An 18,650-nucleotide genomic window follows, 5' to 3' on the forward strand; every position below is an offset into this window, starting at 1 on the left:
GCCCTCACCATGTGCCACAGCCCACCCGTGCCTCCCCAAGAGACCCTCTAAGACTTGCAGGTAGATCTGGCCCAGGCTCCTGTGGAGTCACTGCTTTGTCCTGGATGCCAGGGCACGTGAAACCTTGTGTGCACACTTCAAGAGTGGCGTGTCTGTTTCCCCCAGTCCTGTGGAACTCCTGCACTCAAGTCCCCTGGCCTTCAAAGCCCAATTCTCTGGTGGTTCCTCCTCCCGATGCCAGACCCTCAGACTAGGGAGCCTGACGTCTGGCTCAGAAGTCTCACTACTGTGGGAGAACTTCTGAGATATAATTGTTTTCCAGTTTGTGGGTTGCCCACCTGGTGGGTATGAGATTTGATTATATTGTGAAAATGCCCCTTCTCATTGTGGCTTCCTGTTTGTCTTTGGATGTAGAATATCTTCTTTGGTAGGTTACAGTCTTTTTTGTCAGTGGTTGTTCTGAAGATAGTTGTGATTTTGGTATTTTGTGAGAGAGCTCCATTCCTTCTACTTCAACATCCTGTCTTCTCCCTTCTGAATGTCTTGATATTAACATGAGAGTCACTAATATTCCTGAAATCACTGAAGAAATTTGATTGTTCGATGGCAATGCTGCTGTCAACGTCCTCTTTCTATCTGTCATTTATCCTGTAAATCTTCTGCCCAGATGGACTTTGCCTGGTAATGGAGAAGACAGAGTCCTCAAGGAAAATAGAATTAAAAGGTTATTGGATTATAGTTAGGTCAGATGTATACTCTCCTCTCTCCTAGTGACAAAATGACTGATTGATGATTGATCCTTGTGGATTGCAGCAAAGAAGATTCTAAGAAGCCTTCGGTTTACATTAATAAATTATTTCAGTTGACAGTAGAATACGGAAATAATTAAATGTGCAAATAGTGATTCCCTCTTCATGCAATTCTTTTTTAAAAAATCGTTTTATTTGTATATCCAGATTTTAACATTCATTTGATCTTTTATTGAAAAGGCTTTATTTTTTTCCCCTTATATTTTGAGGAAGCTAAAATTGTGACAACTATTTAATGAAATAAAGTAAATGGTTACCAAGTTTCTAAACATATCTATTTTCTTATAACACCTTTTTATATTACTGCTATGTTTGAATTTCAGTAATGATGTTACAGATTACTTATTTTGTCCAAAAAAAGATAAAAAGAGAAAATTACAACTTGGGGAAAAATGACAAAGACCAACATGTCTTCGTTTATAATGCTCTATTTTTATTTTTAGTGTCTCAATGTAAATAAGCAGGTGAGAGATGATTGATTTTTTTTCCTTTACAGCGGTTTACCTCTGCAAAAGAACAATGCAAAACAAAGCAAGGCTGGAACTAGCTGACTATGAAGCTGTAAGTACCAAGGACTTCCTGACAAAGAAAGGTATAAAATGAGCAAGAATAAGGCCTACGGTCATTTCTGGGCACTCTTAACTTTCTACATTCATGGATCTTAGGGATCAGATTTCCAGGGAAGGGCAGCATAATGATTTAACATATCCCTTACTTGCTTATTTCCTCTCATCATTCACAATGAGGATGGTGAAATTCTAAATACACAAACTCAGAGAAGAAGGAGGAAGCATATCTTATTTGCTAAAATTGACTTAAATGTAAAAACTTATATATATGTATATATATATACTATATATAATGAAGATATCCAAACTTAGAGAATTATAGAGCATTTACACTGGGAAAATGGTTTTTGCAAAACCTTTATGTTGGTCACCATCCGCAGATTAAATTAATCTCATGTAGTTTGTTCACATGGTTGCTATGTTCTGATTTACTAAACTTGAAGCACTGTCTACAACTGGGTAGTAGGGGGCTGAAGGTTTAAATTTTTCTCAGGAACTGGATAGACTGGTTGAATCAGTAGTAGAGAGTATTGCTTTCCTGTTCCTCAGTAAAATGAGCACAGGAAAATCCAATGGATTAGTCTTGAGCACTTTTTTTATATAAGGTAAGTTCAGTATTTTTGATTTTTAGTTATATTCTCCAACATTAATATTCATAATAGGTTTTCCTGTGTCCTCTATGACTGTTAATATGAGTATTAGCTGCGTTCAGTGAGCATGACTTATCATTCCAAGTACACTTACTCCTTTAGAAATTCTGATTTGTTTTTTTGGTAAGTACATATGGTAGATAAACTAGAAGGGAGTCGTAAAGCTGAGGACCAGAATGTCTTCACCGTGGTATATTTTTCAGGAGAGCTTGGCCAGGCTGCAGAGGGCATTTGCTCGGAAGTGGGAGTTCATTTTTATGCAAGCAGAAGCACAAGCAAAGTGAGTCCTTGTGAGTCTTTTGGAAGATTTGTCCAAGTTGTGGCCTTTTGTCCAGAGAGGCACTATAATTAACACTACTTATTATTCATTATTATGATATTAACAGAGTGGACAAGAAGAGAGACAAGATTGAAAGAAAGATCCTTGATAGTCAGGAGAGAGCATTCTGGGACGTACACAGACCCGTGGTAAGCAAGCGCACCAACATTGTCTAACTTCATAATCTCAGCCTTTGGAAAGTAAAGGAAGAATGCAGAATGCAGTAACTCCATCACTTGTCCCAAAGTCTTGGTGAATTATTTAAGAAAAGATTGCCACTTTTGTGTAAGATGACTAGAGTTCAATAGTATAATATTTTTTAAAACTATGCATTTTTCTAACATGACATTACTTGCTTGCTCATTCTTTGCTTTTGAGGTGCTTGATACTTTCATACACTTGAAAGAAAGAAGACTGCAACAAAGCAGTTTTTCATGGCTTATGATCTACATTTTTCTGGACTGATAGTAAAAGTATTAGTCAAAATGTTGTTCCTCCACTAATTTTTCTTTTTAAAACTTACTAACAACATGCTTTGAATGTCAACTTTCATGGAAACATTTTAGGTGGCTCAGTTTCAGTTCAGCTCATACTTCTAATGATGTAACTGGTCATTGAATCTACATACAGTAACTTAGCTGGTTTTCTTAAATAGTAATGTTAAACCATGTGAGTCAGAGTAACAAATAACAAATGTCCTTGATTAATACCAGAAAACTTTGTGTAAGGAATTAAACAGTGGTTATGAGCATTCATAAGAAAGCATGTCTACTCTCATATAGCATATTTTGATGCTAGGTCTTTGTTTTCTATATATTTCTTTAAACACAGACCTAGAGAATAATATTTACATACTATTATTAAATAACAGGATCACAGCATGAGAAAAATCAAGATTCTTTGAGAATATCTTAAAATTTTCTTCTCAACTACCCTTAGAAACTGACCAAAATAGGTCTGTTTTCCAAAGGTTTGTATATATATCTGTATCTATACCTATATACATATAGTTATGGATATATATTGATATATATTTAAATTTTAGATAGTAATGCAGTTGTTAAATTTCGTATGGAATTTTTTGAATTCAAAAAAATTAGAACTGAGCTTTAACTGTGTTTCCTACTCAAAATTCAGCTTGAGTTTTATTACTCATGGTATAAAGGATTGTGAGGCCACATGCATAAGTATTGCAAGGATATGAAGTAGGATTTTTCCTCACTTGTTTGTTTGTTTTAAGCCATCTCTAGAAACTGGTTAATACATTATGTTCTCATGTTTCTCCACTTTATGCCCCTGGACATCTGGTGGCCCATCTCTAGCCTAGTTTAACTTTGATGGCCTATATCCTCCTGGCAACCCAAGAGGACTCACTCCATGCCGGTTCCCCTACACTGCCCACATCCATTCTATAGCAAAAACTCATGTTCTCCCAGCATGTCGATTGATCTCACCTCAACACACTCCCCTGCTCCATCCCCCAAGAATTACTCAGCCAATCCCTTGCCTTCTATGTGCCCTGTTGGAAGCAGAACCTGTTCACAGTTGTTCTTTGCTCTAACCAGTGTAAGTCAGGCTCCAGTCCTCTGTGTCTCCACAGAGCAAGAAGCACATATGAGTGCTCTCCAAGGGGTCACCTGCTATACCCCTCATTAGGCTTTCAATTAGAAAGTCATCCAAAGGAGCACCTGGAGGCAGAAACCACCCTGAAGCCATTAGTTCCATGTCCCTTATTCAATTTGTGGATGCTTATGAGGGGCTTTATAACACTTAAAATGAACATGTTATGCAATACTTGGTTATTGTTTATTTTCTAGAGGGAAAAAAATAGAGTTTTGGGTTATCTGTATGCCTCTGAGAATGGAATGCACCTAATCCAACCCTACCTTCAACTATTTATTTTTTACATTACAACTCTGTATCCCATTTAAAAAGAAAAAAATTTTTTTGCAGTGGTCCCAGGGGCATGTGAAGTGATGACACTTGTCTGGAGGCCATGTCAGACACACAGGTCCTGCCTCCTATCTGGTTTTTAGAGTTCTGTGTCCTTAGTGAGAGTTAATACAGAGATGATGCTGGCAGGGACATTAGCAGCAAGACGCTCCTATAAGAGCTTTTAATGGCTATTTCCCCAGCACAATGCATAAGCTATATCTCTATTCATTGGCTGTAGTGTTAACTAAACAATGATAAGAAGAGCTTTCTAAGATAACCATACCTCCAAAAAGTGTCCTTATTTTTATTTTGGTTTTGAAAAAGTCTTATTACGAAAATATGAACACACTACTACAAGTTTTTAAACTGTAGAAATTAGTATTCTCATTAGAATAAAAATCTCTACTCAGATTTAATAGATTCATAACACAATTTATATTTTCCTGAACTGCTTTAGCTTTATTACTATATAAAGTATCTTTATTTTCAAAAAACAGAAATGAAGTTATCCTATCAGTACTATTTGTTGAATTTTTTTCATTTTATTTCTTCTTGCATAATCCTACTGTTAAACCTTTCCAAAAAATGTAGCAGAGAGCAATTAATCCTTATAAAGCTTTTACTAATTCAAGTAAAGGTGATGTGCTACATTGCATTTTGTTTGGTTTGCTTTGATTTGATCTGGCTTGATGCTGCCATTTATTTAGTTAAAATAGGTTGGAAACCATTAGCCAAAAGTGTAGTAGGGAAGAGGAAATCTCAAAAAGAAGCTCAGAATCTTTAAAGTATACTTAAATTTAATGTAAAATATTATATTACATGAACTTAGAGATGTAGAAAATATAGGCAGTGTGATTTAGTTTTTTTAAATGCCGTCACTTAACGCAGTATACTCATTTTATTGCATTTAATACCTTTATGAAATAAATTTAGCTTCTTTAAGCATGTCCGTGTTTACTCCAGAAAAAAAATTAAGGTCTTAACACTGAAAAGGACTCTTCAGTTATCAAGGACTCCAGACGGAATTGCCACACACTAACTACTCAAGATGATAGTAGGGGAAATACACCAAATTGTAGCAAATGTCAAAGATAATTTGGGATTTGGGTTAACTTGTGTATTTAGTGTTTTGATACTTTTATGAAGCCTCTTCAAGGGCTAATGAATTTTTAGTCTATATTAATTGAATTTGAGCAACTAGTTAAATTGAAATAAAAATTCTGTTTGCCACACTGCTGAAGGGTTTCATTGATACTAACTTCCTAGTACTTGTTTTAATATTATCAGATCATGGTCTTTTGAAGAGCAGGGGTTTGTCTGAAATTTTATATACATTTTTGTAAATTTTTCTTTGAATAAATTAGTTTGGAGCAGTCTGGTGAAGTGTGTGTGTGTGTTGTGTGTGTGTGCACACGCACACAAAAATACATTAAAATTTGGAGTTTAAAAGTTTCTGAAGAAGAGGTTATAGATTTGCATAAGAAGTTTAAGGAGATCCATAAGATTCAAAGTTTTTGTAACCTATTGAGTTATATCAGAGTGATTCTGAGGCCCAATAACAGAAAGGAGCAATGAGATTCTTAAAATACAATCATCATGGAGCAAAATAAAGAAGTCCAGTGGACTGGCCTTTCAAAATATAATGGTGCTGATGCTCTGGGTCCGAGGGGTGAAGAGCAACCAAACTTGTTCCACACAGCCCTGCTGTGGAGCCAGTTTATATCCTTTGCACAGACTTCGTTTTTGTTTTGTTTGTCTGTTACATTTTTTTTTGGCTTTATTGAGGTGTAATTGACAAACTAAATTGTAAGATATTTAAATTGTACAATATGGTGATTTTTTATACATATTCATTGTGAAAGGTTTCCCACCATTGAGTTAACACTGACTGAGAGTTGATCTAAAGAGATGTAGTGTAGGGAATTTAGGCCAATTTAATTCTGGGCACATTCAGATGTGTGCATTGCAAGGTGGAGTCAATATAGAATGAATCACCTTTCCTCTTACCTTGGAAATCCACAGTGACCTGGTGGGAGCACTGAGACAGTACTTTGAGAGAGTACTGTGGGGGTACATTATTTATACCACAAACTATAAAGTATAAGACCACAATTATAAATATTCTTGCAGATACACTATGACAGGCACCACCTTGACACATTTTTTTTTTCAAAGAAGATGTTGGGGGTAGGAGTTTATTAATTAATTTATTTATTTTTGCTGGGTTGGGTCTTTGTTTCTGTGCGAGGGCTTTCTCTAGTTGTGACAAGCAGGGGCCACTCTTCATCGCGGTGCACGGGCCTCTCACTATCACGGCCTCTCTTGTTGCGGAGCACAGGCTCCAGATGCACAGGCTCAGTAGTTGTGGCTCACGGGCCTAGTTGCTCCGCGGCATGTGGGATCCTCCCAGACCAGGGCTGGAACCCGTGTCCCCTGCATTAGCAGGCAGATTCTCAACCACTGCGCCACCAGGGAAGGCCTTGACACATTTTTATTGGGGATTGGAAGGAACCTGGTATTTGGTCAAGGTACAGGTCTTTTTAAATTTTTTACTGAAGTATAACATACATACTAGAAATGCAAACCAAAATCACAATGAAATAGCACCTCACACTGGTTAGAATGGCTGTTCTAAAAAGAGAAGAAGTAACAAGTGTTGGTGAGGATGTGAAGCAAAAGTAATTCTTGTGCACTGGGAATTCTTGGTGGGAATGTAAATTGGTACAACCACTATGGAAACAGTATGGAGGTTTCTCAAAAAGTTAAAAATAGAATTCCACTTCTGGGTATTTATCCGAAGTAAATAAAAACACAAACTTCAAAAGATATATGCACCCTCATGTTCAATGCAGCATTATTTACAATAGCCAAGACATAGATGTGACCTAAGTGTCCACTGATGGATGAGTGAATTAAAAAAATGTGGGACACAGGCATACCTCAGCGATATTGTAGGTTCAGTTCCCAACCACCTACAAAATTTTGGTGGTGTATATAAAAGTTGTGTTTACATGATACTGTAGTCTATTAAGTGTTCAGTAGCATTACATCTAAAAAACAATGCCTTAATTTTAAAATACTTTGTTGCTAAAAAATGCTAACCATCATTAGAACCTTCAGCAAGTCATAGTAATAACATCAAAGATCACAGTTCACCATAACAAATATAATAATAACGAAAAAGTTTGAAATATTGTGAGAATTACCAAACTGTGACTCAGAGACACAGAGGGAGCAAATGCTGCTGGAAGAATGGCACTGACAGATTTACTTGGGTTGCCACAAATCCCTTCGATTTGTAAAATGATGCAATATCTGCAAAGCACAATAAAGAGAAGTGCGATAAAATGAGGTGTGCCTGTATGTATGTATGTATGTATGTGTGTGTTTGTGTATATATTTGTACATACATATACACATATATAATGGAATATTATTCAGCTATAAAATGAATGAAATCTTGCCATTTGTGACAATGTAGGTGGAACTTGAGGACATTATGCTAAGTGAAATAAGTTAGAGGATGACAAATACCATATGAGGTCACTTATAGAGAGCCACGGGGTTGGGAGGGTGGGAGAAATGGTGTGAAAGAGGTGAAAAGGTACAGACTTCCAGTTATAAAAGAAGTAAGTCCTGGGGATGTAATGTACAGCATGTTGACTATAGTTAATAATACTGAAGGGTATATTGGAAAGTTGCTAAGACAGTCGATTTAAAAAATATGCATCACAAGGAAAAAAATTTATAACTGTGTGGTGATGGATGTTATCTAGACTTATTGTGGTGATCATTTTACAATATATACAAATATTGAATCATTATATTGTACACCTGAAATGAATATAATGTTATATGTCAATTATATCTCAATAATAATTTTTTTTAATTTTTAGATTTTATTTTGGGTCTTTGTTGCTGTGCACGGGCTTTTTCTCTCTAGTTGTGGTGAGCGGGGACTACTTGTCATTGTGGTGCATGGGCTTCTCATTGCAGTGGCTTCTCTTGTTGCAGAGCACAGGATCTAGGCACGCGGGCTTCAATAGTTGCAGCACACAGGCTTCAGTAGTTGTGGCACACGGGCTTCAGTAGTTGTGGCACATGGGCTTAGTTACTCACAGGTATATGGGATCTTCCCGGACCAGGGATCAAACCTGTGTCCCCTGCACTGGCAGGTGGATTCTTAACCACTGCACCACCAGGGAAGTCCTGCTCAACAATAATTTTTTAAAGTATAACATACATACAGAAAACTACACAAAGCATAAGTGCACAATGAATTTTCATGAAATGAACACAGCCAAATCACCAGGATCCCAGAGCCCTACTAGTGACCATTCCAGTCACTACTCCCTAGGTCAATGGTAACTTCTCATACCATAGGTAAATTTGCCTACTTTTAATCTTTATATAAATGGAATTATTAATATCACTCTTTTTATATTCAACATCTTTTGAGATTCTTTCATATTATTGCATGTAGTTGTAGTTTGTTTATTCTCATTACTGTATTAGTATTCTATTATGTGAGAGTAGAGGATTTTATTATATACTGATGTTAAATTAACTTCTACAATGTTACTACTCCATTATTTTATCCATAATTTTGATATTCAATTTATTATTTTCACTAACTTGTTATGTTCATGATTCAACTTAAGTTACTCCAGACTTTTGTTTATCACACAAAACCATCAACTCAATCTCTTTAATTTAGGTTCAAAAGCAATGCAGACCTCAAAATAAAATAGAAAAACAAGGTGAATGATAGTGTATCATATGGTATTATATATAATAAAAGAGTAATCTTTTGTTATATATAGAACTCATACATCAATGAGAAAATGTCAAAGAAGTAAAAAATGTAATGGAAAACATTTATATTTTTACCTATTAAGTTTGCAAAGAATTTTTAAAAGGTAATATCATAACCATATATTTGCATACAATCTTACCATCTTAGGTCCAAAGGCCCATTTTAATTCTTTGTTTGTTGGGAGAGGCATAAGTAAGTAGATAGGTAGGTAGCTGGATAGATAGGAAGATAGATAGATGTTAGATGATAGATAGATAGATAGATGATAGAAAGAGGAACAGGCAGACATGTGTAGAAAAAAGACTGAAAAGATATATACACAAATATCAACAATAGTTATTTATGAATGTTGAAATTCTGTTGATTTTCTTCCTTTTGCTAATCTGTTTTAAAATTAAAATTTAATGAATGTTTAGATATACAGCAAGGAAAATCAATAATAGTTTTAAAAAGTGAATAAGGACTTCCAGTCCAGCATATAAAGAACTTGGAAGTTGTCACTCCCATTCTCACAATAAGAAAAAAAGCTGAATAAGCTGAAAATCAACAATTTTTCTTAGATTCGTCTCAGAATGAGGTCACTGGGCAAAATACTTAGTCCCCAAAACTGGAGAGACAGACAGGCAAATACAACTTACCAGAACAGAAGCCCAAGAGCAGAAACCTCTGAGGAACCAATGCTGGGGTAAGAAATCCTAAACTGTAATCGACAAATTGCTGGAAGTTCAGAGTAGACAGACTTGAGCTGAGTCTTAAGGGGACACCACACAGTTTTGTGAGTTTTACCTCCAGGAACCCTACCAGATTCTCACAGTGAAGTTTGAAGAAAAATCCCTTTGTACATCTCTCAGGGGAAGGGGAAGAGAAACTATTTTGAAATACACTCAGGATATTCTCTTCTTCTTAACAAGACCTGTCTTTAAGAGAAACTGATCAGGGTTGTACCAAAGCCACAACATGAAGGAAGGGAAATACCCAACTTCAACCCTGGTCTTACCAAAATGAGGGGAAAAAAATCTGAGAGGAATTTGTAAAGGTCACAGCCCTGGGGCACACGCTTTCTAAAAGATTGAGACCTAATCACAGGACTATAGGATGCTTCCCCTCTCCCTACACCTTACCACAACATTAACAGAGCCTAAATAACAAGAGGGAATTGCAAAGGAAAGAACTGCACATCTCAGGCCTTATTTAAGAAGCCTCAGGGAAACCCAAAGACAACTGGGAAGACAAAAACAAGGAAACCAGATGAAAGTTTAGCCTCTGATACAGCAAAAGAAAACAATAAATACAGCCTACCCCTAGCCAGATATACATAAAACCACACAATAAACACCTATTTATCTCAGTTTCTTTTACCCAGTACGTCATGTCTGGCTTTCAATTAAAAACTGCACATACAGTAAACGAAAATAAAAACAGCTCAGAGACACATTAAGCATCAGAATCAGACTCAAATATGGAAGAAATGTTGAAATTATCAAACCAAGGACTTGAAACAAGTAAGTATGATGAATGTGCTAATGGAAGAAGTGAACAGCATAAAAGAATAAAGAATAGAGGTACAATATAAGCAGAAGCACAGAAACTCTAAGAAAGAATCAAAAGGAAATGTTAGAATAAAAAAATACCATAACATAAATGAAGAATGCTTTTGATGTGCTCATCAATAGACTGGACATGGCCAAGCAGATGGTCAGTGAGCTTGAAGAAATGTCAATAGAAATTTCAAAAACTCAAGTGCAAAGAGGAAAAAGAGATTGAAAAAGACAGAATATCCAAGAGCTGTGAAATAATTACTAAAGGTGTAACATACATGTAATAGGAATACCAGAAAGAGAAAGGAAGAGAAGAAATATCTGAAGCAGTGATGACCAATAGTTTCCAAAAATTAATACCAAACTGAGAACCGGAAGCTCAGAGAATATCAACCAGAGTAAATATCAAAAAATCTAAACCTAAGCATATCACATTCAAACTGCAGAAAATGAAGACAGAGTGAAAATCTTGAAAGAAGCCAGAGGAGCAAGATTAACAATTGCATCAGACTTCTCTTTAGAAATCATGCAAGCAAGAGAGAAGAGTGAAATATTTTGTGTTGAAAGAAAGAAAAAAAAAAACACCTTAGAATTCTATATCCAGCAAAATTATTCTCTGTAAGTGCAAGAGAAATGAAGTCTTTCTCAGACAAACAAAAAATGAGGGAATTTGTCATCAGGAGACTTATCTTGCAAGAGATGCAGAAAGAATGTCTTCAGAAAGAAAGAAATGGCATAGGTCAGAAACTCAGATCTAGTTTTTATTCTTAATTTAAAATAGTTCAAATAATAATAGCAACAGTGTATTCTGTGATTATAGATTAAGGGTAAGTGGAATGAATGAAAGCAGTGTTATAAGGTACAGAAGGGAGAAGGAATTGGGAATAATCTATTATAAGGTACTTGAATGGAGTAGTATTGTGTGATTTGAAAGAGTAGTTGGATTAGATGTAAATGTATATTGCAAACCCAAGGGCAACCACTTAGAAAAGTTTAAAATGAAGTAGAATTGGTATGTTAAGAGAGGAGGAAAAAAATGGAATTGTAAAAATTCTCAGTTGAAAACATAGAGGGCAGAAAAATAAAGAAAAGAAAAAGAAACTGAGCAATGGTGACAAATATCAATAGAAAACAATAAAAAATATGGTAGATATTAATCCAGCTATAAAAACTATCACTTTAAACAGCAGTGGCCTAAATATACAATTAAAAGGCAGAGATTGTCAGAGTGAATAAAAAAGACCTACTTGTATATTAAGAAACTCACCTTAAATATAAAGACAGAGATAAGAACTAAAAGTAAAGTAAAGCAATGGAGAAAGTAAAGGGATGCTAACACTAGTCAAAAGATAGGTAGAGTAGCTATATTAATTTCAGATGAAGCCAGCTCCAGAGCAAGGAGAATTATCAGAGATGAGGAGCAACATTATGTAATGATAAAGAGATCAATTATTCATGAAGACATAATGTGTCAAATTATGACGTAATGTGTGTGCACAACAGAACATCAAAATATGAGACAAAAACTGATAAGAACTGCAAGGAGACATAGATGAATACACCATTATAGCTGTAGTCTTCAACACACCTCTGTCAGCAGTTGACCAGTCTAGCAGGCAGAAAATCAGTAAGGACATAATTGAACTGAAGAGCACCATCAATCAACTGGATTTAATTGATATCATAAAATACTTCATCCAATACAGCAGAATACACCTTCTCCTCAAATTCCCATGGAACACACTAAGAGAGACCACATTCTGGGCCACAAAACACACCTTACTAAATTTAAAACGTTTTAATAGAAATTTTATGAGGTATTCCCAGACCACAGTGGAATTAAACTAGATATCAATAACAGAAACATAGATGGAAAACCACAAAATACTTAGAGTTAAGCAACACACTTCTAAATAACGTATGGGTCAAAAAGAAGTTTCAAGAATAATTTTAAAATATTTCAAACTAAATAAAAATACATGTTATATAAATTTGTGGATGCAGTGAAAGCTGTGCTTGGAAATTTATACATATATGCATTGATGCATATGTTAGAAAACTCTAAAATCAGTAATCTAAACTTTTACGTTAGAAAACTAGATAAACAAGGGCAAATTAAATCCAATTAAGCAGAAGAAAAGAAATAAGAATTAGAGCAGAAATTAATGAAATTGAAAACAGAAAACTGATAGAGAAATACAATCTGATAGAGAGCTGGTTGTTGGAAAAAATCAGTAAAGTTGATGAGCCTCTAGTCAGAGAGCGGACACAAGTTACTAATATCAGAAAAAAAAGAGGGACAATTACTACTGATCCCATGGACATTAAAATAAGAAAGGAATATTGTAAACAACTCTATGCCCACAAATATGAAAACCTACATGAAATGGACAAACTCTTTGAAAGGCACAATCTACCAAAACTCACCAAGAAAACAGTTAATATAAATATGCCTACATGTATAAATGAATAAGCCTGTATCTATTATTAAAGATAGCAGTCTATTCAACTAAATAAATTGAATCTATAAGAAATAACCTTCCAAAATAGAAAGCAACAGCCCAGATTAGTTCACTGATGAATTCTAGCAAACATTTACAGGAGAAATTATACCAATTCTTTACAATTTTTCGTGAAAATAGCAGAGGGGCTACTTCCTAACTCAATCTAGGAATCCAGCATTACCTTAATACTCAAACCTAACAAAGTCATTGCAAGAAAGGCAAACAATTTCTTTCATGAACATAGGTGCAAAATTTTTCAATGAAGTATGAGTATATCACATCCAACAATGTATAAAAAGAAGTATATGCCACAACCAAGTGGGATTTATTCCAGATACCCAAGGCTAGTTCAACATTCCATAGGCAACAGGCTAAAAATCATATGCTCATATCAATTTGACAAAATCCAACACCCATTCAATGATTAAAATTTTCAGCAAATTAGCAATAGAGGGGAACTTCCTCAACTTGATAAAGCACATTTACCAAAACCCTACAGCTAACATCATACTTAATTGTGAAATACTAGATGATTTCCCTCTGAGTTTAGGAGCAAGGCAAGATGTTCCCTCTCACCACTCCTATTCAACATCTTACTGAAGGTCCTAGCTAATATAATGACAAGAAAAGGAAACTGAACATACATAGATTGCGAAGGAAGAAATAAAACTGTCTTTGTTCACAGATGACATGATGGTCTATGTAGAAAATCCCAAGGAATCAACAACCACAGCAACAAAACTCCTAGAATTAATAAGTAATAATAATAAAGTTGCAGGATATAAGGTTAATACACAAAAGTCAACTGATTTCTTATATATTAGCAATGAACAATTGGAATTTGAATTTTAAAACACAATACCATTTCATTAGTGTTTAACAAAAATGTTAAATGCTGTTAGATATAGATATAAGGCTAACAAAATATGCACAAGATTTATATGGGGGAAAATACTGAAAGAATTTCAATATTTGCTGAAAAAAATTTTTTAAATCAAAATAAACGGAGGGATATTCCATGAATGGAGATAGGAAGACTTAATATTGTCAAGATGTTAGTTCTTCAATATTAGATCTATAGATTTAACACAATCCAAATCAAAATCCCAGCAAATTATTTTGTGGATATTGACAAACTTATTCTAAAGTTTATGGAAAGGACAAATGACACAGAATAACACAATACTGAAACACAATAACAAAGTAAGAGGACTAATACCATCTGACTTCAAGACTTACTATAAAAGCTACTGTAATCAAAACAGTATAGTACTGTTAAGAAAATAGGCAAATACATCAGTTGAATAGAATAGAGAGCCCAGAAATAGACCCACACAAATATAGTCAACTTATATTTGACAAAGGAGCAAAACAGCTCAATGGAGAAAGGATAGTCTTCCCAACAAATAGTGCTGGAACAACTGAAGATCCACGTTCAAAAAAAGAGGAAGAAAATGAACCTAGACACAGACCTTACACCTTTTAAAAATATTACCTCAAAATGGATCATTCACCCAAATGTAAAATGTTAAACTAAAAATTCTTAGAAAATAACATAGGAGAAAATCTAGATGACTTTTGGTTTGGTGATATGTTTTTAGATTCAACACCACAGGCATGAAAGAAAAAAGTGATGTCAGTTTATTAAAATTAAAACTTTTGGCTCTGTGAAAGACACTGTTAAGAAAATGAGAAGACAAACCACAGACTGGGAGCATAATATCAAAACAAACAAATAACTGAAAATGGACTAGTATCCAGAATACACAAAGAATTCTTAAAGCTCAAAAATGAGAAACAACCAATTAAGAATGGACAAAAGATCTGAATAGACACCTCACCAAATAAGATATACAGATGACAAATAAGTATATGAAAAGATGTTCAACATCATATATCATTAGGACATTTCAAAGTAAAACAATGAAGACACCACAACCGCCTATTAGAACAGTCAAAATCCAAAACACAGACAACACCAAATGCTGGTGAGAATGTGGAGCAAAAGGAACTCTCATTCATTGCTGGTGGGAATGCAAAATGGTACAGCCACTTTGGAAGACAGTTTAGCAGTTTCCTACAAAACTAAACATACTCTTACCATGTGATACAGCATTCATACTCCATGATATTTACCCAAATGAGTTGAAAACTATTGTCTATACACAAACCTGCACATTAATGCTTATAGAATCTTCATTCATAATTGTCAAGACTTAGAAGCAACCAAGATGTTCTTCAATAGGAAACTGTGCTACATTTATACAGTTAAATATTTTTTCAGCAATAAAAAGAAATGAGCTATCAAGCCACAAAAAGACGTGGAGGAACCTTAAATTCATAGTGCAAAGCTAAAGAAGCCAATCTGAAAAGGCTATACAATTCCAACTCTATGACATCCTAGAAAAGGCAAAATTATAGAGACAGGAAAAATATCAGTGGTTTTTAGATTTTGAGAGAGGCAAGGTAGAGCATAGGACATTTTAGGGGCAGTGAAACTATTCTATAGGATACTGTAATGGTAGATACATATCATTATATATATGTCAAAGCTCATAGAATTTACAACACAAAAAGTGAACCCTAATGTTAACTATGTACTTTAGTTAATAATAATGTATCAATATTGGCTCATCAATTATAACAAATGTGCTACACTGATGTAAGATGTTACTAATAGGGGAAACTAGAGATGGGGCAATTCTCTGTACTTTCTGTCCAATTTTTCTGTAAACCTAAAATGGCTCAAAGAAGTCTATTTTTTTAAAAAGCTTAGATTTTTTAAAAAGTGAAACAGAGAGCATATCACAGGAGGAGTAATGAGCCCAACAAAATCTCTGACCACAAGGACACACCAGTGTCGTACGGTATCAGCAGACAAAAATAAATTTTATTTGCATAATATCAACCAGGTCCATCCTTGCAGAAAATTTGTGGGTCCTTTCACTGTGTGTCTTTGTGCACTCTATAGTCATGACCTTGAAATAGAATATAATGAAGCCTACTTATTGGTCTTCTGTTCTATTCAGTGTGCTTGGTTTTTATTTTCCTTTTGTGGTAGATACATTATTGACACAGAGTGGTAAAAAACAGAGTCCCCAAAAATGACTTGCAGACATTTTTTTTAATCTCTTTGAAATGTCAAGCTAATGCTGCATATGAGACATATTTTTCTCCCAATACTATTTGTTGGGAAATTCTGCCAATGGTTTCTCCTGGATGGGAATAAATACATTCAAAATACTACTTCAGAGACTGAGAAAAATTCAGAATTCTGTTTCTCAAGGATTAGATGTACTACTGTAATAGGTACACCTCACATGTTATTTTGAGGCATGACCATACATTAAGTGTGCACCTTAAACAAACAAGTACACCATAAGATTTCATTGCCCCTGTGGAATACATTTTTCTAAATATACTAGTAATAGGAGAGTTGTTTAGCAAGAAAAAATGTAATAAAATAAAAGCATTAAATTTCTTTGATTTTCATTGGAAAAATATATGCGTTTCTTTATTGACTCATTAATTTAGTATATCTTTCAATCAACATTTATAGAAGTGTGCTGCACTAAAAGCTAAAAACACAAAGATGAATAAAACACTGTCAGTGTGATTGAGGAACTCTAGCCTGGGGATGAATGAATGGAGACTTAGATGGACAATTATCATGTAGATACTATGATGAGATTTATAATAGAGCTATGAATACAGTGGCCTGGAAAGTACAGGAATGACTGGAGTAATTAGTTATGATTATCCCTAGAAAAAAAAAAGACTTAAGGGAACAGGAATCTTTTTCTTATATATGAAAGGCTGTCAAATACAGGGGGCGGGGGTGACCTAAATATGCTGAATGAAAACGGTATGGTATATGCCAGTGATTATAAAGTAACTTTATTTTAGGCTCCCATTTTCTGCTTCAAATTCACTCTATGATGCTAGTTCTTCCCACGGACCTGGTCACAAACCTCTATGGGCCCATGATTTCTTTGGTCACTCTCCTGTGAAACATTCTATAATGACAGTAAATCCCCAAACATAGTATTGATTAAATATGCAGTTGCAAGGCATAATCAAACTGCACACCTAATTTAAGAGTGAGGCTTCTTTTTTCCAAGGTTCCACACATGGAAAAGTGGGCAGTTGTTGGTTTCTTCTGTCTTTTCCCATCTAGCATATTTACTCCTTGTTCCCATCTCACTAACCATGGTTTCTGATATGTCCAGAGATAGAATGGAAGGGGCTGGAGAAGTTGGGACCAGCAGTCTTCTTGCCTGCTATGATAATTGAACTTTGGTGCTCCCTGGGTTGGGCCGAAGTGGAAGCCACCATTCTCTTGTGGGTGCTTTTGTAGGCCCTTGGCTGACCACATCCCTGTCTCTGGGAATTTCTCCCTTGCAGCTGTCTTTGATTAGGGAGAATGGATCTCTAGTTTGGCTAGTTACATAATTTTTCCTCATCCCCTAGGGATCCAGTAATATCTATTGCTTTTCTTTGCTGTCGCTTCACCCCTCCAGGAAGCCCTCTTGGAAAGGAACCTGAGAAGACCCATGCCAGCTAACTCTCATCTGGATTACAACTGGCCCTCTAGAAGCCTATATTCGTTGTCCCAGCGAGCCCTAGGAGTAATTCACTTCCCAAACTTCGCTCTCTATTTTGCTGCTACAGGCTCATTCATCAGCCGCTTGCGTTCGTTGTCTTGATATGGTGCCATCACCAATCAACTGTGTCCCTCACAGTGAAGGAGACACATCATTAAAAGCCCTCTCCTGGCTTGGACAGAGAGGAAGCAAAACTTACAGAAGACTTCTCTCCTAGAGTCCCCTCCTCATCTCTGACTCCTGATTCTGCCCACTCAACCCCAGAGTCAGCAAGGGATTTAAGAATCGTCTATTGCACTACTTAGTACCTCCAGTCCAATGTTGATAGAACTGATGAGAACAGACAAGCTTGCCTTATTCTTATTCTCAAGAGTAAAGGGTTTATTTACTGTTCTACCATCAACTATGATGCTGGCAGAAGGATTTTCACAGATCAGTGAGAGGGTTAAGGATTGTCTGTTTCTTGGCCTTCTATTTGAATTTTCTATCACTTGCATAAAATGTGACTTAGCTGAAACTTCCACTTTCAAAATCCTACTACATTTGGAAGTTACTGACAGCATATCTATCTATTTAGATCAAGTTAAAATTTTGCTTTCATTAATTCTGCAAATTAAAAAAGTAAACTATAGCTATATTCTATAAATACAAAAAAAGTATATCATGTGTATTATCCAGGCAGGAAAAAAAAGGTTAGCTACATGCAATCAAAATTTAGTCTATGCCACAAGACAGTGAAACAGCATGTATATAATTTAAGGAAGTAGAGAATGTACTTAGGCAACTTGTCTTCCATGTACAGTGGAAATATAGAAACTCTCAGGTATAATTTAAACTATTACTCTATTACCCAAATCATTTTATTAAGGAAAAAGAATCTTACTTGAGAACTTCCTCCAACTGACC

The 18,650-nt window shown here is 35.2% G+C and overlaps 1 protein-coding gene across 12 annotated transcripts in view; it reads left to right on the forward strand.

The window, feature by feature from the left end:
• The window catches only part of RGS7 (regulator of G protein signaling 7), a 606,659-nt gene that overhangs the window by 492,919 nt on the left and 95,090 nt on the right, over positions 1-18,650 (forward strand). For all 12 annotated transcript variants that reach the window (XM_060309649.1, XM_060309485.2, XM_060309402.2 and 9 more), the window contains 3 exons: positions 1,306-1,370; positions 2,232-2,308; positions 2,415-2,496. In XM_060309649.1, the coding sequence (XP_060165632.1) occupies positions 1,306-1,370; positions 2,232-2,308; positions 2,415-2,496 (224 nt within the window). The remainder of the gene's footprint in view (positions 1-1,305; positions 1,371-2,231; positions 2,309-2,414; positions 2,497-18,650) is intronic.

The sequence above is a fragment of the Globicephala melas genome, chromosome 1, assembly GCF_963455315.2.
Source record: "Globicephala melas chromosome 1, mGloMel1.2, whole genome shotgun sequence".
NCBI classification, from domain to species: Eukaryota; Metazoa; Chordata; class Mammalia; order Artiodactyla; family Delphinidae; genus Globicephala; species Globicephala melas.